Source organism: Geotrypetes seraphini, chromosome 15 (genome assembly GCF_902459505.1).
Source record: "Geotrypetes seraphini chromosome 15, aGeoSer1.1, whole genome shotgun sequence".
In the NCBI taxonomy this organism is placed as follows: Eukaryota; Metazoa; Chordata; class Amphibia; order Gymnophiona; family Dermophiidae; genus Geotrypetes; species Geotrypetes seraphini.
This window is the reverse complement of record NC_047098.1, coordinates 47,180,795-47,205,362: the sequence shown is the minus strand read 5'-3', so window position 1 is coordinate 47,205,362 and position 24,568 is coordinate 47,180,795. Positions and strand designations below refer to the sequence as shown.

The 24,568-nt window shown below is 42.4% G+C and overlaps 1 protein-coding gene across 3 annotated transcripts in view; it reads right to left on the bottom strand.

The window, feature by feature from the left end:
* Positions 1-300: 300 nt before the first annotated feature.
* Positions 301-24,568, bottom strand: part of APPBP2 (amyloid beta precursor protein binding protein 2) — a 143,509-nt gene continuing 119,241 nt past the window's right edge. For all 3 annotated transcript variants that reach the window (XM_033921878.1, XM_033921881.1, XM_033921882.1), the window contains 3 exons: positions 19,313-19,503; positions 9,105-9,270; positions 301-6,474 (listed from right to left, as the gene is read on the bottom strand). In XM_033921878.1, the coding sequence (XP_033777769.1) occupies positions 6,221-6,474; positions 9,105-9,270; positions 19,313-19,503 (611 nt within the window). In that variant the 3' untranslated portion in view covers positions 301-6,220. The remainder of the gene's footprint in view (positions 6,475-9,104; positions 9,271-19,312; positions 19,504-24,568) is intronic.

Sequence of the window (24,568 nt, the reverse complement as noted above, 5' to 3'; positions counted from 1 at the left end):
TTAGACCAGGATAAACTTGTTGGACAGCCAAATTTCTGAAAGCCCCGACAGCAGGGCTACTTAATTCCAGTCAAGGTCCACAGATAGACCAGGTTTTCAGGACATCTCTCTCATGCATATTCATTGTGGATATCCTGAAAACCTGGCCTGCCTATAGACCTTGAGGACTAGAATTGAATAGCCCAGCCTTAGAGTATTCTTTAGTACCAAGAAGTTTATCTGATGAATTTCTGGCTTGCAGGAGAAAAAGAAAGAGATCCTTTAATGTTTTGTTGATGCTGAGATTTAGATTTTAATGGGTTTTTTTTGGGGGGGGGGAGGGGGTGATGTCATTTATTGGAGTTTGTTCCAATAACTAAAGGGAAAGGGATTGGGATTTGATATACCACTTGGATAAGGTATATTAAGTGGTTTACAATCAGGTAACTCAAGCATTTTCCCTATCTGTCCTGGTGGGTTCACAGTCTATAGTAGACTATCAAAATTATTTTGAGAACCCACTGGTCTGAGTTTATAATGAGCCAGCTGCTTAAAAAACATTTCAGCCTCCTTCCTATCAGGTGGTCATCTGGACCAGATTCTATGATTTTGGCTAAGCCCCATGGGATACATTCAAGCCTCCATCCTCTGGCTATGGAATGCTTTGAGTTTTCTGGTACTTCTAATATCTGACATGGGTAAGGTCCCGGTCTAGACTATGACTATGAGAATAGTAGAATCTCTATTGCCTGATACCTCCTGTAAAAGGAGGTTGAATTTGAAGTAGGCCTAGAAAGTGTCTTAAGGACGTCACTATGCCGCTATGTTGCTTGCTAGGTGTAGCAGCCTCCAAAGAAATTTCCTCCACAGCACATAAGCAAGCTTTTGTTACACATCAAATCTCAAGTCTAAGACTTTCAGGCAGGTGAGTCTATGGAGGCCAATATTCATAGTAGAAGCTCTCGATGTCATATAAAAAAATATCATAGGTTGTATAACCCATTTATTTTCTGCATTCCTTCCCTTTAGCTAGTAGCCCATGGAGTTCTTCAGATTTCTTTCTAGCTTGGCAAACTCTGCTACAATGCGCACAATGTTCTATAAGTGCTTGCCCTTGAAAAGTTGATAGAATGCTATGAAGGGCATAAACAAAGCATTCTGAAAAAGTTCCTTTCCCAAAAGACTAATACCCAAACTTCCCTCTCAAGGAGCATCTAGGGGTGAGTCCTGAACTCCTGGCTCTTTGAGCACACAGTCAAAGACCATGAAACAGAAAGGAAGCTGCTGCTTCTTGAATTTTGGAGTTTATACAGAAGAGATGACCTCCTTCTGGATTCTTTTAACAGGCATTGGCATAACCTCCTTGGGTAGGTCATGGAACTGGAAACTATCCAATTGTTCTGCCTTGGGCTCCTCCTCCATCTCAGTAGCTTAGCCACATGTGGTCTAGGACCACCCACCAGTGATGTGGCTGGTGGGGATCTGAAGCCCAACCAGCTGAAGACTCCCAGCGTTTATCCCTCCAGGAGATTTGGGGGGAAATAACTTAACTCCACTCCCCCATCCCCTCTCCACTGCCTTTAAATCCTAGTTCTTTGTCAGTAGCATGCAGAAACACAATCCACCTGCTTGCACCAGCCCAAGCCTTCTCTCTGCCACAACTTTCTGTTCACAGGACCAAGAAATTGTATCAGAGAGAAGGCTTGGAGCCAGTGTGAGCAAGGGGAACAAGTTGCTACTCACAAAGAACTAAAGGATTTAAAAGTACTGGGGGAAGTGAAGTGATCCTGATTGCCTGGGAGAGGGAGGAGATATTGGGCAAGGCGAGGGAAGGGGGAGGGTTATTGTGCCCACACACTCTGGGCTCAGGCCCACCCAAAATTCAGTGTATAGGTATGCCTTTGCTCCATCTCTAACTTAAATGGGATGTCCAGAGCTTTCTCCCTCACAAATCAATAAATGAGATTTTTGTCTCTCACAAGGTGGATAGGAATTTGATAAAAGGCCTGGGGACTCCTTTACCTTTTCTTCAGAATCACAGAAGTGCTCCAAGTCAGACTCATAAATTAAATATCTACCATCTCAAACTACTGACTTCCAGGTTAAGCCTTGGTTGAGACATTAAGACACCAAGAATTCCCAATGCCTCAATGATTTTCTTCACTCAATACAATAAAATGTCTTATATACCACAATTCTCTGCAAGGAATCAATACATTGGAGGAAGACATTGGTGCAGCTAAAATAGACTAAGTACATTGTTGTTGAAGTGTCTCTTGCAGATAGCACAAGTTCTTACACTAATACATAAAGCACTGAATAATAATGCTACTGCAGTTTTAATAAAGATCTATCGGTTAGCTCACTGTCTCCAGTCTGCTGATAAATTGTTGATTGACATTCCAATCACATTAGACTCGATCAGTATTGCTCCTTGATATTCTATGTAGAAGGGGCTACACTTTGGAATACATTCCATATAGATATTCACCAAATAGAGATTATATACTTACCCTGGTAAGCTCTTTTCCATAAGATAGGTGAGACATGTGGGTATGGGGAACATAACCCAGTTATCTAGAATGTCCCACCTATTGCACTGGAAATCACTTCTGTTACACAATTTAAAATAGCTAAAGGTGTATTTATTTGCATCAGCCCTTAACGCTTACAGTTGTTGCTCTCAGAACTATGCCACTTGACTTATTTGTGTTTAGTTATTTGTTTTATAATTTTATTATGCATATTTTATCGCAACCCACTTTGAATGGTAGGATAGTGTGGGATAAAAATGTTTAAAATAAATAAGTCTTGAGGATTAACTGAATCACTTTTAGCTTGACACTGCCCATGTTGAAGCTACAGCATTGCATCACACAAAGAAATGTTCCATCCTCTCCACAAATGTTTGCATGAGCTGCTCCTCAGAGGGTGCATTAACAAAGGTGTAGGCACCATAACAGGAGTGCCCATCTCCTCTCATTACCTGGGGTGTACAGAAATCAAGGCCTTGGGTCTGTGAAGGCTGTTGCACCCTTTCAGATGGCATAGAGGATGAGCAGTCCTCAAGATGAGGGCACATGGAGGACACTGGTGACCTCTGTGCTCTTGGTGCTGTGCTTCACTGAGGGCCAATTTTAAGGTGTCCCAGCCTCTACCAAACAACTGGCATCATATTCCCTTTACATTGATGAATCTTTCTTCTTCGGCTGGAAATTAGAGGATGACTTATGGCCTCTATCGATGCTCAGCATCAAGGATGATGAGACACTCTTGATGTGAATGCATCCCCAGTGTCCAATGCAGCTCCAGGACCCACAAAGCCTGATGCTTCCAAAGCCAATCACTTTGGACTGGTATTATCTTCACCAAAAGCTTATTTTTCCTTACTTTTCACCAACACAAAACCCTTTTTTAACATCTAGGAACATAGAATACAATGAGAGGGATCATTGTCAGGGTCCAAGTGCTGCAGGCACCAACTTTGAGTATCTGTAACAGATATGGTCCTGCTCTACCGGAAACACCTCTTGAAGTCAGTTGGGATCTTCTTAGACACACCATTTAGAAAAATAGCTACAGCAAAATCAAAGGATGATGAAAAAAATGAACCCATATGGAAGCCCAAGGCCTGCTAATGGCCTATACCAAGCTGATGACAAAAAAGAAAGAAAATAGCTGGCAAACTCTACCTAATGAATCCACCTAGAAAACAGACCACAAAATATCATCAGAACTTATGTCACAAAAAAGTAAGTGGAGGAAAAACTGCTGCAATTACTCTGACAGGGGCAAGCAAAAGAGATCTGTTCAGCTCTAAAGAAAATGAAGGACTGAGGGGTTCCATCCAACAGTGGCAGGCAGGGAAAAGGTGCACATGCCTGATGTTTCTCAAAAGTTCTGATAAGTATGTATTTCCTGCGCAGACTCTAATGGACAATGTTACCCATACCCGATGATTCATCTATCCTGTTTATCCATGGAAAAACAAAGCATTACCTAAAACAACCTGTTATAGTTTCTTTCAGAGAGGGCAAAGAAGGACTTTAATCAAGCTCCTGAAATATGTAAAATTGTTTAGCATTTTCAGAGGCTTAGAAGCATAAGAACTAGACTGACAAATCAGCTACCAGAATATGGAAGTTAAATTTTTGAGAGAGTGAACCCATTTAAAGAGAAAAAGCTGCAGATAGTTGATGTATTTCTAATGTTGTCTATGGCATCAACATTTTTTTTTATTATGTAGATCAGAAATTCATACTAATGGAAAGATATACCAAACTTACTATTGAAGCACATTCATACTTCATGTTACATTCATTATATGAATTGAAGCTTTGCATTATAAATGGATCACCACACATAAATGAAATGCTACATGGAAAAACTGTGTGTAGAGGCAGAAGTTATTAAATTAAAGCCACTGGTCCAAACAAATTTTTTTATGTTATCTATTTCTGGTTTACCTGGTTTTGTAATGCAAAACATTCTACTTTATAGCACTTTCACTGTACTGTTAGAAAGCAACGTTGCTGGTTAGATAGTGCTTGTGTTATTTACAACTGAACACTGGCCACTAAAAGTTGCTTTCCTTACAGAACCATGTACTCCATGATAAACACTCAAGAAGGTAGTAAAAATTAAGGCCCCCTTTTATCAAGCCATGGTAGCACTGCTGCCATGGGAAATACTCTGACGCTCATTCAATTTCTATGAGCGTTGTGAGAATTTATCGCACCAGTTCACGCTAAAACGCTTGATAAAAGGGGGGGGGGGCTAAGCTGGCACATCCTTTCAACAGAATATGCCCATGTGTTGCATATAACAACATGCTTCCCAAACATATTTTATAAATACAGGGCACACCAGTTCTAACAGACACAATCAAGCTATCAAGCTGAACAGCTACATACAAAAAGACTTTGTCTAAGAGAAAGGGCTATGGATATGTGCACCCAGGGAGATGAAGCCACTTAAGAAGCAGGAGGCAGGTTGGTGCAAAGGAAAAGATCTACACTAATTATGCATTTCAAGTTTACTCTGGAGTCTAGGATAATAGGATTTAAGGATATTTATTGCTGAAGATAATCTGCTGGTTTTTTTAAAAGGTTCATAATCACTAAAATCAAAAGGTATTAAGTGTTAACAATAAATTAAGAGATCCATTTGAGTTGGGGTTGGTTTTTTTTTTAAGTATAGCGGATCCCTTTTATAATGAACTAATTTTCCAAAGAGAAAAACATAATTGTAATGAATTTCCTGAAGCTATGTGGCATGTTCCTCTCCATTCTTACTACATGGAATAAGGAAAAGTAAAAGGCATTCATATCATTTCTGCCTTTATCACCAGTTATGAGTTATACTTTTCTTGAGGCTGAAACCAAACTGTGAAAAGTTTGTTTAAACTGAAAGGACATATGCTGCTAGCCAACCGATTAAGGCAACAAGAAACCACCACAATGCAACAAGGTTCTTACCTGCTGAAATGCAATAGAAAAAGTTACTATACAGAGTTCTAACTGCTTTGAAATATTTGGCTGGTGGAAGACGCATTGAGTAGCTTCAGGCTGCCTATTATAGAAAGAAATACTGGACCATTTTTAAAACAATTCACATTACTTTAACTAGGTTAATTGGAGCTTACAGAGCTTGGCAAAATGCAATCTTTGTAGCTCCTGTTTGCTTTCTTCATCATAAGAGCTCTATTAATACTTAAAATAGCCTGTAATGTGTCTGTTACAACCAGGGAAACAAAAACATATTGAATTCTGGTTTGGAAAAAAACTGCATTTTGTCCATTAGAACTATGTTGCATGTAAGCATGCTATATTACACATCTATGTGTAAAAAAATTATTGGTTTGAATCAAAAAGAGATACTGAATTCCAAGTTACAATAAGAAATGCAACTATTTAAACTCTTAAGTGGTTTTATTGACGGTCTTCTTATAAGCGTTGCAAAAAAAAAAAAAAAAAAAAATTGTAAAGGGTTTTCTGGTATCTTGTATGTTAATTGAAAAGAGGAGCATAGGTAGGTGTGAGCAGATGACATTCATCCATGTGTGCACTTGATGAGATGGAAAGAAGCATTTGAGCAGCTCAGAGTTTTCCAACAAACAGGACCAGTGTTTCAATGCAAAATTCCACCCCGGAACAAACTTCATGGTTTCTTTTAAATTTCACAGTATGAATTTTTTCCCGGTAATCTGGGAAAATGTAATTGGATAACTGACTGAAGTTCCTTAGCAGCTCTGTCCTTCAATGTTCTGAGACATCAGAAAAGACTGAACCACTTCTTCAGTGGATTGAGGGCTGCTGTTCACATCCTCCAGAGCATCTGTAACTGAAAACTGTCGATCTCGCAACCGGTTCCAATTGGCCAATATATTATGGTACTCATAGACTTTCTCATAATTGCCAATAGAATTGTACAGTTTAATGAGGCCTCTGTAATCATACTCTAGTCCACTATAACCTTCTCCAAACAGTTTCTTTCCTAAAAAGCAAAGGAAAGATAGATTGTATTGTAATAGTTTCAATTTGACACAGCTAATATATTAAGTCAAATGGAAAGCATAGCTTTGTTTCAAGAGAGACAGAGGTGTGAGTAAGGGAATAGAAGATGGTGGTGTTTGTGAAACAAAGACAGGTTGTACCAAGTGGAGTCAGATACAGTGTAAGATCCCTCAAGCAGCTCTGTTGCTTTCAACCTGGAAAAGAATATCTATCTTATCTCACAGAGGGCAGAAGATGCATCAAACAGAATTTAGAGTGGCCCTACAATTGTGTGTTCGATCCCAGCACTGCTTCTTGTGACCTGGGAAAGTCACTTAACCCTCCATTGCTCCAGGTATCAGTTAGATTGTGAGCCTTCAGAGACAGATAGAAAAAACTGCTGCAGTGTCCTGAACTTCTCCAAGATAGGGTGGTATGTATATTAAATGCAAATAAACAACCAACCAACCGACTACCAGTTGGGATGATGCAAAAACAGTAACAATTTACAAACAGGATCCTTATCTGCAAAAAAAGTGTGTGTGTGTATTGGAAGGGGGGGAACCTGAGAATCACTGGTGTCTATGACACTAACAAGTGGGGAAAGCATGCGTAGCCTGGCTTGTGGAATTTTTTCCAACCTTTCTGAATTTAAATTTATTTGCATATGTGTGTGGTATTGCGGTATACAAAAATAAAGTTATTATTATTAAATATTCAAAAAACGGCTGACCACCTCCACACCATCTTGGTAGTGTCGGTGCACTCCAGAGACAGGGTTTGGTTGGAGCCGGCAGTTAATCTGGACAATGGTGATATTCAATGCCAGTGCCTGTCTACCTAACTGGGCACTAAGGCCCGAATTCTTTAACCGGTGCCTAATGATAGGCACCTATTTTGGAGGCGCCCAACTAGATAGGCGCCTATCTAAATTGAACAAGCCCAATTAAGCTTTTTAATCAGAAATAATTGAAACTTAGGCGCCTATCAAGAAAGAGCGATTTTGTAACAAGGCGCCTCTAAAAAAGATTTAGGCGGCCTTCAACAAAATAGGCGCTATGCATGTTAGGCGTGGACGTGGCTACGTGTTAGGCACCTTGTTACAGAATCACTGCTCTTAAGCGTGCTTAAGCGCCCATGCGAGTTTTAGTTGTGCCTAGAGCTGGCCTATTTATTGGGTGCCTCCAAAATAGGTGTCACTCAGCGCGATTCACTAAACACCCAATTGTGCTTGAATCGCACTGAACGGTGCCTATTTCAGCGCCTCTTATAGAATTTGCCCTTTAATTTCTACAAAACATGGCTATCCTGAAGCAACATAAAGTACTTATACATCCACTAAACAGACAATTATGTGAAGGAGGAAAAGACCCCAGAAATCTATGAGTCTATTTTATACCTAAATAGAACACTGACAAGTCCGTACACAGACCAATCTCTATTATAGGAGTTATGATTGAGATTGGTCCATGTACGAGCTGTGTCAGTGCTCTATTTAGACACAAAATAGACTCATGGATCTCTGGGGTCTTTTCCTCCTTCATAGTTACCTACTGTTTCGTGGACAGATACCTAACTAGGCAGACATCTACATAAAAAAAGTTTGCTTGGTTAGATATCTGGGCACCAGCACTATATATTAATTGGTACCCAGATAACTTTGGGGTGGCAGTCTGAAGAGTCTTAGAGGTTGTGATCACCAGGAATTTTAAAAGGTAAACCTGGTGGGACCTACAGGGGGTGTGCTCCATGTTGGACAGAACAATAGTCTTAGGAGGGTGGGGGTGGAGGGGAGAGAGGTAGGTGATATCAGAATCGATGGGGGTGGACTTAAGCATCTTATGTGGATGCCTGGCTGAATATTGGTCAGGATCCACACAATTACCAGCGACTAGCAGAAGTCCAATCAGACCAAGATATTCAATGCTGGTGCCTGGCATTGAATATCCAGGCCTAATTTAGCTAGTGGTGGTCAGTGCATAAACACTGACCAGTATGTGTGTGCTTGCTAGCGTGTGTACGTGCAAGCATGTTTGGTATGCTTAATATGTGTTTGATCAGGAGATAAAGGGGAAGGGAATTTGAAAAGCATAAAGTGCAATGTCTTAATCACTATGTTATAGTGAACCAGTATATGTATACTGCAACTGTTGAAACTTCTTCTTCATATCATAAGGAGTGGAATTTTTTGGATGGGGGTTCATTATGTTTTGTCTCTCACCAGGGAGGAGCTTTAAGGAGAGGAAATTGGCTGTGTTCGTGCCTTGGAAGGGAAGCGGGTGGGTATAGAACCAAGCCTGAGATGATGATCAGGGAAAGAAGAGGCCTAGACCTTGACACTGGCACTTATTCTTCAGACAGGCTCTCCCCTTTGTGCCATTGTAGGTCTTACAATTTAAGTTTACAACAGAGGCTATGGAGGGTCTTTATCCATGATCACAAGAAGCTGCACTAGGCTTTAAACTAGGCTTCACTTGTTCTCAGCCCACTGCTCTATTAAGCTAATACAGGCTTTACTATCAACTACCACACAGCTCTCATCAATTTACTAAAACACTATGGTTCCATTATCTCTTATACCAGCCACCAATATAGTTAATATTGCAGAAGACAGTTTTAGCGGTTACTTACCGATTGCTATTGATCTCAGGTAAAGCTTTTCAGCATTTTCATACTGATTCATGTCATAGTTGTACAGTGAAGCTAGATGTCCAACAGACAAAGCAACCTCATAATCCTCTTGGCCAAGAAGCTGTTCTTTAATTTGGATTGCCTTGATATGCATTTCTTCTGCTTCCTGAAAAAAATGTTTCCCCATTCCCTGTTCAATTGTTTAGTTTTACAAAATGAGATTCAGTATGTATAATCTAGCAAAAAAACTGATTTTAAAAAGCACCATGAGCTAATCTGCTGGTAGATTACCTGAATGGCTATGTAGAAGAGTAAAAATTGGATTGTGCCAAAGAATACACCAATAAATGTGAAGTTACTCACCTGTGGCAGGTATTCTCAGAGAACAGCAGGATGAATATTCTCACTGATGGGTGATGTCATCAACAGATCCTCAGCATGGAGACACTCCCCAGTGTGTCTTCCCACCCACCATAGAAGCCAACTTCTCAAAATTAATTGGGAGTGCCCAATATCCTCTCTTCCCCGGCCACCACCAAAAAAGAAATAGTCTTATATTTTGTTGAACTTGAAGGTGTGGAGAGCTCACCTCAAAATGGGATGATGCGACAAAAATCCAGTGCACTGACAAGCAGTAAACTCTTACGCTAACAGCCACAATATCTTGCAAAAACACACTTAGAACCTATAAATCAAGCTCATCATGCTATTACAGAACTGAAAGAGCTCATACAGCATCCCTGTCTATGGAGAGGAAGCACTTCAATAGTTATCACACTAGATCTAGAATACCAATATACCATCATGTCCTATGGGGAAAACAGCATAAACTGCACTGCTACCAAAACGATTCTCAACAAATACAGAATAAGTAAAAATTAAAAATACAAATATGAAGACAAAACCTGAACCTCAGGAAGGCAAACCTTGTGGTAGAACACTGGAAAAATAGAAAACAGAAATGCATTTCCTCTGTACTGTGTAAAATATGAGAAGAGATGCACATTCCCACAGGTTGCAAATTCCAATTACATTGCATTAAAATCAAAATTGACTGAACATTAAATGTACATTTTTTTTTCAAATTTTAATAAGGCTATCAGTAACTACCGTATTTCTCTGAAAATAAAACCTAGCATGATTTTTGGGGTAGGTCTTAATATAAGCCCTACCCCTGAAAATAAGCCCTAGTCGCCGGATGCAGCAGTGCTCCCCCCGCGACCCTTCCATCTCTCCCACCCATCCAAACCCAACCGTGAGACTGAAATACAGTATCTTATAACAAACCACATCGTCGGCAGCAAAGGCCCCATTGCGGCTTTCTCATGCCCGGGCGTTCCTCTGCCGCATTGCTGATGACAATGATAATGAATAAAAAAAAAAAAAAGAGTGAGTAGGCAAGGGAAGAAATATAATAGAAAAAAAAAAAAATGAATATAGGAACTCCATGTTCTACTAAAGGAAAACCTGAGATAACCTATAAGCATGGAGGTTGAAAAAATAATAAATGATCTCCTAGAGGCAGACGAATCTAAATATAGGTGATGGAGACAGCCAAAAAGATTCAAGAACTAAATAAGACAAGACTAAAGGCTAATGCACCCATATAGAGCAGCAGACCAAATGAGCAGTTAAACCCAGTCATGTTCCAGACTAGATACTAATGAACAGGGAAAGGAATTTTGTAAGCAACAAAAGCATGATTCTCGTGAAATGAATAGCCTTAGGAGGAAATATCCTATAAGGAGAGAAAAGCCGATGCTATGATGTACACACATACATACATATATAGGCAAACGAGAATCTCGGACAGAGTGGGAGCCAGAAGGCCTTGAGCATGCGCAGATGCTCAAGCCCAGCCCAGCGGCAGGACCTTCAGGCACCGGCACATCCTGGGGTTGGTGCTGTGTGCCGGTGCCAGATCGGGGTAAGGGTTTGGGCGGGCGATGGCAATTTTTTTTTTGGGGGGGAGCATTTGCAGGCGGCGATGCCGGTTTGCGGATAGGGGGAGGCAATGCCGGCGCTCAGGGGTGGAAGCACCAGTGGCCTCAGGGATGGGGAGGTCTTTTGGGGATGTGGGGTGGGGTGGAAGTGAGCAGCGCCGGTGGCCTCGGAGGGGGGGGAGGGAACCAATCAAGCAAGTTTCCCTTACTTCCTATGGGGAAACTCTCTTTGATATACAAGCATTTTGGTTTATGAGCATGATTCTGGAACAAATTATGCTCGCAAACCAAGGTACTACTGTACTGTATGTGAACTCGCATACCGTATGTGAACTTGAAGGCCTTGAGCATGCGCAGATGCTCAAGGCCCAGCAGAGGAGGCCGATCTTCGGGCATCGGCACCAAGCACATGACATGCCGGTGTCCAGATGATTGTAAGAAGCAGCGGGGGGGAGGTGCCCGATCGTGGCGGGGGGGGGGGGGTGCCTGATCACAGCGGGGAGAGGGTGCCCAATCGAGTCAGGGGGGGTGCCGGATCGCCGGGGGGGGGGGGGAGGGGGCGCCAGATCACAGGGGAGATTGGTCTGTGTATGGACTTGTCAGTGTTCTATTTAGGCATAAAATAGGGGAGGCCTTTGGGGGGAGCAATGTCGGTTCTCGTGGGGGGGGGGGGGAACGTGTCAAAGCGAGTTTCCATTATTTCCTATGGAGAAGCTCGCTTTAATAAACGAGCATTTTGGATTACAAGCATGCTCCTGGAACGGATTATGCTCGTAATCCAAGGTACCACTGTATATATTTATTTATTTATTTATTAATATCTCATGAAGGCTGAGAAAGGATTGTAATAAGACTTACAGTGAGAAAATGAGTGGAGAACAGGAGGGGGAAGCATATTACACATGCAATATGCCAGTCAACATGAAATACTTTCAGAGATTTAGTAAGGAAAGTGTGAATGGATTTAATATCCTTGTAAAAACAAAAAAATTGGTTATATATTTTGGTGTTTTTTTAAAGGATCCTTATGTACTGAAAAAGAGGAGCTTAGTAAGGTTAGAGTGCTACTAAAATAAGGAATGGAGAAATGAGCCATGGTAGATGTGGCCCATAGTAGTAGATAAGTGCCACATGAAAACACATGTACCTAAGAAAGTTAACAGGAAAAACAAAGTAACAGACCTGTGTCATTGAACTCCTGTACCCTCTTACTTTGCTAAAAGAGGGATCATGGGTAACCAGAGCTTAGTCATGTGGTATCCCCAAAATTAAATTACTCTTGAGGTAGTGGCATCAATGAAAGAAAGGAGATACCACAGAGTTGAGAGTGACCTCACTAAATGAAAGAAGCAATGTGCCTGCAGAGTTAAGGTGCTGAATAGAATCTTCTTGGGAAGCAATAGAGGTACTTCAAGAAAAATCGACACAAGTAGAAAACATGAGAGGAAATGGGAAACTAGAAGTAGATAACTTCAGTATTGTAGAGAAGTACGCATTGGAGAAACCCAAAATGAGGACAATAAAAATTGCTGGGACAGAAGCGTAATACCAGAGGTCCAGCAAGAAACCAACGTAGACTCAGAATAAAATCTTGTGTGTGAATTTTAGAAATAGAAACCAGAGAAACATGCAAGACCACTTCCCGCACCCAAACCCATTGAAGGAACTATGAGTAGGATGACATGTACACCACAATATTTCCTACAGAAATATAGAAGCATAATGGCAGAAAAAAGTCAACAGACCAACCACTCTGCCTCTCTGCATCAGCCCTGAACTCTTCTTCTCTAGGTAAAAGCAAGTAGTAAAATAACTCTGCTAGACCATTAGGCAATGGTTGTAGCAAGAGATCACACAAGGTCATCAACTAAAAATAAACAAATTTTCTAAAAAATGATCTCCAGGTCATTTAGAATTATTCCGATGGTAGATCAAGATTATAGGCTTTCGGTGCCACTATGGAGGGGTTCTGAATCTTCTCATGAGGAATAGAGAAAATTGAAAACCAGGAATGAGTCTTACAAAGAGACGTGATTGTACTACATTAGCAGAAACAAATATACCATTGGTTAGAGTAGAAAGATAAAAAGGAAATGACCTAGGAGTAGTCTAGAGCAGTGGTTCCCAACCCTGTCCTGGAGGACTACTAGGCCAATTGGGTTTTCAGGATAGCCCTAATGAATATGCATGAGTGAGATCTGCATATAATGGAGGTGCCAGGCATGCAAACCTGCTCCATGCATATTCATTAGGGCAATCCAGAAAACCCGACTGGCCTGGTGGTCCTCCAGGACAGTTTGGGAACCACTGGTCTGGAGGTCACAACATGTAAATGATGTTAGACGAGATCCAAGCATACTGCAGAGAAGCATAGGCAGAACAGTAACGCACTAAATGAAAATCAATATAAAACCCAAGGACCTGTGTCAAAGGTACAGCTTGTTTCAGTAACGATACCCCATGGTACTATGCGATGCTATAAAAACTTGCATATGCTCATTGCGTTCGAGCAAGTCCATGACCTGTATAGAGCAAGTATATGACCTGTGTAGAATGCAGAGCAGGAACAGGTTCAGAATTACAGTTTCTCTCTGAGAAATTACAGATTCTCTCTGAGAATTACAGATTCTCTCTGAGAATCTCGGAGAGAGCGTGAACTTGCAGGCCTTGAGCATGCGCAGATGCTCAAGGCCCAGCAAGAAGAGGAGGCCGATCTTGGGGCACCAGCACCAACGCACAGGACATGCCGGTGCCGGGTTGAAAGTAAGAAGCAGGTTCGGGTGGGTCTGGGGGACTTCAGATCGCGGTTGGGGGGAGGTGCCAGATCACAGCAGGGGGAGGTATGCTGGATTGCGGGGGGGGGGGGGGGGGAGGGTGCCGGATTGCAGGGGGGGGGGCACTTGTAAATTGAGGCATGCTCAGTTTCCGAGGCGCCGATTTTGCGAATGTTTTGCTCGTCTTGCAAAACACTCGCAAACCGGTGCACTCGTAAACCAAGGTACCACTGTATAATCTTAACTATTGGAAATTGGGCAGTGCGCACTGATGTTCGAATGTACAACTCTCTGACTTTAGACCGTGTGCGTGAAACCCTCCGTCCAGAGACTCTGTTTGATATAAACTGGAGTAATGGAATAAAATAAAAAACATCCTAAAAAAAGGAAGTAGTGGCCTCCTCTTCCCCTACAGTCACTTTCAAACCTCCGGGTTCCTTTAGAATTAAAAAGGAGACGGAGTAAAGAGTGTTACGGCCATTAAACAATAGGAAAAACACGTGTAGGGAGATACTTCAAGATCATTGTATGAGCATCCTGAAAAGTACTATATGAACATTGATGGTACAGTGGGAGGCATGCTTCAGTTAAAAAAACCTAGTTGATCCTGCTTAGAGAATAAAGCAGTAAACCTTTCATAGCATGTTCCTCAGCTTCATTGGTTAATATGGAGAAAGAAAATGTCCAGAAAGAAAGCAATCCACCTGAGAGTATAGAAGCACAAAAGCAGACACTCCTCTTCTTATTTTTTTTTAAACATGGTAGGGAATCTAACTTAATGGGTTCTACATCCATGTTAGATCCCCCCACTAGTCCTTATGATGTGTAGAAAAGGCCCATGTTTTTCATCCTCAAGTGTCCAGACAACAGGAAAAACCCACCTTACAGGCTTCTACACCCATGGTGGATTCTTGAAGTAGTATGGAAAGGTGGCTGCAACATGGATTGATGCCTTGATCGAAAACTGGCTTTGGTACCTTGTAGCCCCAAAATGCTATACCTTAGGTAGGCCCGGTACCGAAAAAAGCAATCTCTAGAAGCAGATCCAAAAGACTGAGCTGGTTTCTGAGATGTAGATGAAGTCACATGGTATCCCGAAGAAAAAACCATTGATGTTGATGCAGAATATCGATGTAAAAAAGGGTGTTGATACTTCGAAGATGATCAAAGTCTGAAGAGGAAGATCACTGTCAACGGGAACAAGAATGGCCTTTTGGACCCAGACTGACGCTCCAAGATAAGCAGCGACGCCATCTGTAAAATAACACCAAATTCCCTTCTTATGCGAGTCTGAGCAGCGGAGTCCATAAGAAAATAAAGTTCAAAGACTGTTAAAAAATTAAGAAACTAGAGCTGGAATGCTGTGCCATGGCTAAGGGAGACTTAAAATTTAAGTGGTATTTTTGATTAAAAGTTTTTGAAGCCCTGATGAAGACCTTCAATAAAGAGCCTCGATGTGAAGAACATCGGTGTTTTACTGGTGATCGATGCTCCTATGAAAAAGATTGCTGATGGCGTCGATACCTTATGAAAGCAGAAGAACGCTCCGAGGATGAGCGTCGCCGTCGAATTGAGAAACATCGATGCGAAACAGAGCAATTTTTTTTTTTTTAGAGCGTTGATACTCCCCGATATCTTCTATGCTGCTCCATAGTAACATAGTAGATGACAGCAGATAAAGACCCGAATGGTCCATCCAGTCTGCCCAACCTGATTCAATTTAATTTTTTTTTCTTCTTAGCTATTTCTGGGCAAGAATCCAAAGCTCTACCCAGTACTGTGCTTGGGTTCCAACTGCTGAAATCTCCGCCAAAACCTACTCCAGCCCATCTACACCCTCCCAGCCATTGAAGCCCTCTCCAGCCCATCCTCCCTAAAACGGCCATATACAGACACAGACCATGCAAGTCTGCCTAATACTGGCCTTAATTTAATATTTAATATTATTTTCTGATTCTAGATCTTCTGTGTTCATCCCACGCTTTTTTGAACTCAGTCACCGTTTTCCTCTCCACCACCTCTCTCGGGAACGCATTCCAGGCATCCATCATCCTCTCCATAAAGTAGAACTTCCTAACATTGCTCTTGAATCTATCACCCCTCAACCTCAAATTATGTCCTCTAGTTTTACCATTTTCCTTTCTCCGGAAAAGATTTTGTTCTACATTAATACCCTTCAAGTATTTGAACGTCTGAATCATATCTCTCCTATCCCTCCTTTCCTCTAGGGTATAAATATTCAGGGCTTCCAGTCTCTCCTCATATGTCTTCTGGCGCAAGGCGTCCTATTTTCCTGATCATCCATAGTCAAGATGCCTGAGGTTCCCTTACAATGTGTGCAGAGCCATGGCTTGGCTCTATCTGATGACGGATACCTTTAGAGCCAACATTTTGCATCTCTGAAAGTTGATTCCTTGGTGGCACAGATTTACTAAGTGCATGTCTCTCCCCAATGATGGGGGGTAGTGGTGTGGAAAGATGTTCAGGACCGCACAGTGGATTTTATCCTCAAGCATGTTTTTGATTCAGCAGCTGCCGAACTGAAGGCAGCAGCAGCTGCTGGGCTGAAGGCAGCAACAGCCTTTTCATTTGTGGTCAGGGCATGTCATTACAAGCTCCACCACGATTTGACACTATTGTGATAGAAAGAAGTGCAAAAGTAGCATTACGAGACTCAAAGGTGAAGGGGAGAAATATGTAGAAGCTGATAAAGATAAGACTGAATTGCTTAACAAATATTTCTGTTCTGTGTTCACAGCTGAAGTGCCAGGAGCAGGACCACAGGAAACAAAAGCAAATAGTATTGGATGTGTGGTAAATCCTGATCAATTTTCAGAGGATTGTGTTTGTGAGGAGCTCATTGGGGTTATGGGTGGGGAGGTGGGGGGTATTTATGCTTCTTATTTTATATTATTTGATGCATTATTGTTGTATTATGCATAATGTGATGCTCTACTGTTATTTTTTATATTGTTTGCATCAATAAAAATTGTTTGAATCTAAACTAAAAGGTGGATAAAGCAATGGGGACAGATGGAGAAAATCCAAGGGTACTGAGGGAACTTAGAGAAGTTCTGGCGGGCTCTACTGGCTGACATTTTCAATGCTTCTCTAAAGTCGGGAGTGATACTGGAGGATTGGTGAAGGGCAGATGTGATCAATCTCCACAAAAGTTGGAAGTAAGGAAGAAGTAGGGAACTACAGGCCAGTAAGGGGAGAGTGTGGCGTAGTGGTCAAAGCTATAGCCTCAGCACCCTGGGGTTGCGAGTTCAAACCACACTGCTCCTTGTGACCCTGGGCAAGTCACTTAATCCCCCATTGCCCCCAGGTACATTAGATAGATTGTGAGCCCGCCAGGACAGAAAGGGAAAATGCTTGAGTATCTGAATAAACTCATTTAAACCGTTCTGAGATCTCCTGGGATAACAGTACAGAAAATTGAATAAATAAATAAATAAGTCTGACCTCTGTGATAAGTAAATTAATGGAAACCACATTAAAACAGAGAATAGTGAAGTTTCTAGAATCCAGTGGATTACAAGACTGAGGCAACATGAATTCAGTAAAGATGGGTCTTGTCAGATAAATCTGATCAATTTCTTTGATTGGGTGACCAGAGAATTGGATAGAGGGACAGCGTTAGATGTAATGTATTTAGATTTATTTAAAAAGTTTATATACCGCATAAATAATGCCAATTGAGAACTCCACCCCAGCAGATCCTCACAGCGTGATGAGGGGGAGATTTAAAATGCAACTGGTTCCCTGATACCCAAAGGGATTTACACAGTGGCCCCACAGCCTGCACTCAAGCCTCTGATAAATCAGCAGGAAAGCTGGATCCCAGGGGAACAGACCCCAAGCCTCAAAGAAGCACAAAGCAGGTTGGCTCAACAAGTCCACCTGTGGGTTGCCTTATGAGCTGCAGCCCAACCTTGCAGAATCTGTGTTCTCTCCCAGGCAGAGTAGCCCCAAAAATGGGGTCCTCTGGCACCACGCCTCCTGAAACGAAAGAAAAATACCCCAAAATAATAAAAATTGAACAGAGCAGATCAGAACACAACTTCTCAGTTTGCTTGCAGAAGTTAAAACTGAAGAGTGCATTATACTATACTGGTGAAGGAGGAGCTGAAAGATGTGACTGATGTTTCAAGTTTATTAAAAATTTCTTATACCGCTCAATCAGACTTCTGAGTGGTGTACAATGATAAAAATAGTGAACATCGTACATTTACAAAAATCAAGGTTAAAGATTAAACATGTGACAACAGGGGAAGTTAGAAAACAGATTGATCACCTAACATACAGACTCCTGTGTTTATATAACAGAATAGAGAGATGGTGAATATAGAGAGAGAGGAAATATTAAAAAAGGAAAGGAGACCCTGAATAGAAAGAGCTAAAAAAAACAGAAAAGCAGAAGAGAGACACCGAAATCATAGCAATTTTCAGACAACAAAAGTAGAAAACTATTTTTTTCCTGATTTATTTTAGTATTTTTATACCACTTATAGCTTAAGTAGTTTACATTCAGGTATTCAAGCATTTTTCCCTATCTGTCCCAGTGGGCTTACACTCTATCTAATGTACCTGGGGCAATGGGGAATTAAGTGACTTGCCCAGGGTTACAAGGAGCAGCGTGGGTTTGAACCTATAACCACAAGGTGCCAAGACTGTAGCTCTACCCACTGTGCCACACACTTTGGGAAATATGTCTCTCTGTTATCTTACATTTCAATTTCTATTACCAAGACAGGTTTTCTATACAGGTTTGGAATATATTTGCTTTTTGCAAGGTTTATTAGAGTTCTCAAGGGGTTCCTCCTCCCCATCCCTAGTCCCCACTACCTTGGGAGAGATGGAGTTATAAAGAGCCCATCTTACTTTTTCTGCCTGGGACCCATTCATTCCTGGCAATGCTACTGAATCTATTTAATATTTGTTAAGTCATATGTGATGGAATGCATAGGAAACTGCTGGTCCCCCCCTTTAAAAAAAAAACACCCTCACAGAGCTATATTAGGAGACCAGGTTCTCCAGTGCACATTAGAGAGGGCATGGTTTAACCAAGGCAAATTAAACCTAACCCAGAGACAAATCAGAGGGGTCCTAGAAAGAAAGGGGCAGCTCTTCAGTCTATATCTCAAAGGTCTTTGTGTAAAATAATAGAAGACTACCAAAGTAAGAAGTTCTTGTCATTGACTCACTCTGAGAATCCTGATTTTATGTATCTAGGCTGGAGTCAGAACTGAATTTGTGCATGATTTAAAGCATACAGTGTTAGGGACCTGCCAAGAAGCCAGCCCTAGTAAGACTTTCCACCAATTTGCAAGATACTTTCTTGCTAAAATAGCATGCCTATAAAAGCAGCAAACTTCAGTATACCTGAGTTTATATCTTGTCTGGCTATTTCTGTGAAGGCACCATGGCTTGCCCTTGACCCTGTTACCACATCTAGCAAGAAATATTTCTGAATTCAGTTTTGTCTCACCTTAAATTTCCTCATGGACTGATAAAGTCTGCCAAGGTTCCCATAGTGTTTTGCTGTCTGCACATTAAATTCCCCAAAGGCTTTTTTAGCTAGTTGGAGGGAGGAGAGGTGCAGATCATGAGCTTCTTGTAGCAATCTTTGCTCTGTTTCCTTATTATGACAATCAATTGCAATCTCTTCCAGAATTAATGCTGAATAAAGAAAATAATCAGATTAGTGTGTTCTACTTGTACTAAAAAAATTATATATATTAAAGTCATAGGCAATAATGTCCTGATTATCTGAACTTTGGTCATAAGTAGAGTTTCAAATTTAATGCGTTAACAACATGAGTAACGTGTTTAATTTTTAAAATCCACTAAAATATTTAATCGTGATTAAAGGGGCAGGCAGAAAACTGGCTCTTCTGGACCCAGAAACTGGAAGTTACATCAAGCTTTTATGTAACTGCCTGTTTCAGGCTCTGGCAAAGTCAGCTATAGGCTTCCTCCTTCCCCAGGAAGCATTTGGTCTCACTTTATTCCATGGAGCTGCAACAGGCCAGCCAGCCACCTGGCTTCAGGTCTCTCCAAAACAGAAAGTTCGATGGAGACAGAAGTCAGTTGGCTGGTCTTGAGCATGTGCAGATGCTCAAGACTGTGCATCAGGCAGGCCGTGTGATGCAGCTCAGACTCACCACACTATGGCTACAATTTCAGTTCCTGCAGCTTTTCTCCATCCTGGGCCACCCAGTATGGAGGACTCACCCCAGGAAAGCCCCACTGCATTTTGTTTGCCTACTCCACTCCTGCCAAAAGGTGAGCCCTCTCTTTTATTGGGGGGAAGGGGAGGATTTACTACAGTGGAAGATGGAAGGGAGAGAGAGTGCAGTGGAAGAGATAGATGGAAGAGGAAGAGAGTGCAGTGGAAGAGGTAGATAGAAGAGAGTGCATAGGAGAGGCTAGACTAGACATGGGCAACTCCGGTCCTCGAGGGCCGGAATCCTATTGGGTTTTCAGGATGTCCCAATGAATATGCATGAAATCTATTTGCATGCACTGCTTTCAATGCATATTCATTGGGGACATCCTGAAAACCCGACTGGATTCCAGCCCTCGAGGACTGGAATTGCTCATGTCTGGGATAGACATTGGAAGGTAATTCCATCCAATGTTTACTCTCTCTTCTGCAGCAAAAAGAGAGGGGCAGACACTGGGTGGGAGGGTGGAGCGAGGGCAGACATTTTTAGAGGACAGAGAAAGAAAGAACAGACACTGTTACATACTGCATACTGAATGTATAGGTAATATATTTCTTATAGGGGATGGAACAAAGAAGGGAGATGGCGCCCACAGAGGGGGAAGGGGTGGAAAAGAGGGAGAAATGTTGAACTTGGGGGGGGGGAAGGGGCAGAGATGGGAGGGGCATGTTTTAATTGACAGTCAGATAATCCAACCTTCACGACCTCCCAAATAGGATTAGAAACTATACCCACCACCACACCTCTCCCTCTCATTGGTGGCCTTCCTCCTGGACCGCCACCCACCCACCCATCCAAATGCCCCCCCCCCGGGCTATCATACAAGCCCTGGTAGTCAGTTGATGTAGTTGGAGTGGGAGCAATCCCTGGTTGCTCCTGCCCATGACAAGCTCCATTTTCTAAATGGCTGCTACAAGCACTCTCTCGAGACTACTACTAAAGATCAAGGCAGCCATTTTGAGATTGGAGCCAAAATGAATGGGACCACTCCTGGTCATTCCAGCTCTAATCTCAAAATGGTTACCATGACTTCTAGCAGCAGTCCCACAAGACTGCTAATAGAGCTCATGGCAGCCATTTTCAAAACACAGCCAGCATGGGCAGGAGTGACCAGGGACGTGCCTGGCCTGACTATACTACTAGACCACGAGGACTTGAACAGCAAGCCCAAGGGGGTCCTAAGGATGGGTGAATGGGTAAGGGTCTGGGAAAGGAGCTAAGGGTCTTGGGAAAGGAGCTGCTGCTGTTTGGGGGAAGGAAAGGAGAACGCACTCAGTTTAGTGGGAGAAGGAAGGAAGGAAATAAATTACATGTAGTATTTTAATATACCCTAGAGTCCAAATTATCCCACATTTTTGGTTATTTGGCCACCTGTTGATCCAGTTTATGTCATATAATCAAGACTCTGCTGTACTACAATCTCATTTGTATACATCTTTCAACCATTTTTAGTCAAATTCATACATCACTCACATATTATTAAAAGCACTGCTCTGATTTTCACCACTTCAAGGTCTAATATTGGAAGGTCTAATCTATTGGAAGGGGATTTTAAACATGGCACTTCTAGCAGATTAGAGAATGAAAAGCTCATGCTGTCATATTCTAGGCAGCAGATACATTTACAGAACATCCAGATAGATTATAATATTGTGTTTATTGGTTCAAAAGTCCATAAAATAATGAAAAATTCTGTCTCACCTGATAATCTTCTTTCCTTTAGATGCAGCAGATGAATCCAGAGAGGAGTAGGTTCTGTCAATCTACCAGCAGGTGGTGATAAAGACAACTAAGTTTAACTCTGCCTTATTGAATGCAAAGTCTCCTTGTTAAACAGTATTGCTCATTACAAAGCACATGGCAATATCCAACAAAACTCCTTTCCCACACACCAGAACTTAGAATTTGCAACAATATCATGAAACTAAACCAACTTACTAATATTGACAAAAAAAAAAATCTGAAGTCCTCGCAACTGACATTATGAATCTCAAAAGTACAGATAGGTTGGGACTCTGGATTCATCTGCTGCGTCTAAAGCATTGCATCATAAACCTTTTGAAACCATGGCACACTAAACTTGGGGCTGCAGCTGGAGGGCATCCAGACATGCACGGACATCGATGTGATGACATCATGTACATGTGTAACATCATCATGTTGACATCCATGCATGCGTGGGGGCCCTCCAGCTGTGGCTCTGAGCTTGCTAACCCTGAGAGGAGAGGTGTGGAGAGCAGGAGAGGCACCAGCGAGGAGAGGTGGCAGTGCTGGATTACTGCCTACAGGAAGTGCCCCTTGTTGTGAGAGGCAGGTCCTATAGGAAGTCAGCCAGTGCCAGCACCTCTCCAGCTTGCCGGCATCTTGCGGCACACCCTGAATTTCATTATGGCACAGTTTGTAATACACTGGTCTAAAGGAAAGAAAATTATCAGATGACATTTCCTTAGAGCTGATAGCGAAAGCTATAAGGATGCTTACTACATAGGGAGAAAGACTTCATTTAGAATATTTTGTACAATTCTGGAGACTGCACTTTCAAAAAGACATAAACAGGATGAAGTCAGTCCAGAGGAAGGCAATTAAAATGGTTGGTGGTCTACATCATGAGTACAGGGACAGACTTACTTTGAAGGAAAGGCGAGATATGATAAAGACATTTAAATACCTATGTGGAATAAATACACGAGGCAAGTCTCTTTCAACTGAAAGGAAACTCCAGAGTGAGAGGGCATAGAATCAGGTTAAGAGGTGACAGGCTCAGGAGTAATCTAAGGAAATACTTTTTTACAGAAATGATGGTAGATGCGTGGAATAGTTTCCCAGTGAAGGTGGTGGAGACAAAGATTGAATTCAAGAAAGCATGGGATAGGCACGTGGGATCTCTTAGGAAGAGGAGCAGATAGTGGATGCTGTGGATGGGCAGACTGGATAAGCCAACTGGCCTTTATCTGCTGTCACGTTTCTTTGTAGCTGCAATGGAATGCTTCTTCACATTAAGTGGCTATAATTTCCTCTGAATAGCCCTGCCTTCTGAGTTTTGATCTTTCAATAGCCAAGCTGTAAAGCCAAAGCAGAAGGGCTCCTCTGTCTGAATTGGCCCCTGAGACAGAAAGCATAGTTACTTACCGTAACAGGTGTTATCCAGGAACAGCAGGCAGATATTCTCACATGTGGGTGTCGTCATCCACGGAGCCCCGACGCGGACAGCTTTTCAAGCAAACTTGATTGAAGTTTCAAGCTTGCTGTGCTGCACCACTAGAGGGCGCATCCCCACCCAGCAAAGAAGCCATCCCCGGGGAGGAGGGTGGGTTGTGAGAATATCTGCCTGCTGTCCCTGGATAACACCTGTTACGGTAAGTAACTGTGCTTTATCCCAGGACAAGCAGGCAGCATATTCTCACATGTGGGTGACCTCCAAGCCAACCAAAAAAAGGGCAGGTGGGAGGATGGCAATTTAAGAAAACAGGTTACGCAAAACCGACTGGCCAAACCGGCCTTCGCTCCTGGACAAAGAATCCAGACAGTAGTGGGAGGTGAAAGTATGAACCGAAGACCAAGTGGCAGTTTTGCAGATGTCCTCAACAGGTGCAGACCGGAGGAAAGCAACAGAAGCTGCCATAGCCCGGACCTTATGCCCCGTGACTCGATCATGGAGCGTGAGACCAGCCTGAGCGTAGCAAAAAGAAATACAAGCAGCCAACCAGTTGGACAAGGTGCGCTTGGAAACAGGACGTCCCAACCGATTAGGGTCGAAGGACAAAAACAATTGAGGTACCGTCCGATGAGACTGAGTGCGTTGAAGATAAAAAGCCAACGCTCTCAAGCGTGTGAAGCGCCACCTCGCCGGGATGAGAGTGGGGTTTCGGAAAAAACACCGGAAGAACGATGGACTGATTGAGGTGGAAATCAGACACAACTTTAGGCAAAAATTTAGGGTGAGTGCGAAGAACCACCTTATCATGATGAAACACCTTAAAAGGTGGATCTGACACCAAGGCCTGTAGTTCACTAATGCGCCGAGCAGAAGTGAGCGCAAGCAGAATGATCACCTTCCAAGTGAGAAACTTGAGATGAGATTTATCCATAGGCTCAAACGGAGGTTTCATAAGTTGAGCCAGAACCACATTAAGATCCCAAACCACAGGAGGAGGCTTGAGAGGAGGATGGACGTTCAAAAGACCCCTCATGAAACGAGCAACCAAAGGATGAAGGGAGAGGGACTTCCCTTCAAGATGGCGATGGAAAGCAGCAATCGCACTAAGATGCACCCTAATGGAAGTTGTCTTCAGACCTGACCGAGACAAGTGAAGCAAATACTCCAGGACCGAAGCCACTGGGACCGAGACAGGGTCCAGATGATGAGAGGAACACCAAGATGAAAATCTGGTCCATTTCTGAAAATAGCAAAGCCGAGTCGAGACCTTGCGAGAAGCTTCCAAAACCTCCCTGACAGACTGAGATATGGAAACAGAAGTCAAGGGGAAAGGAACCATGCAGTCAGATGTAAGGACCGA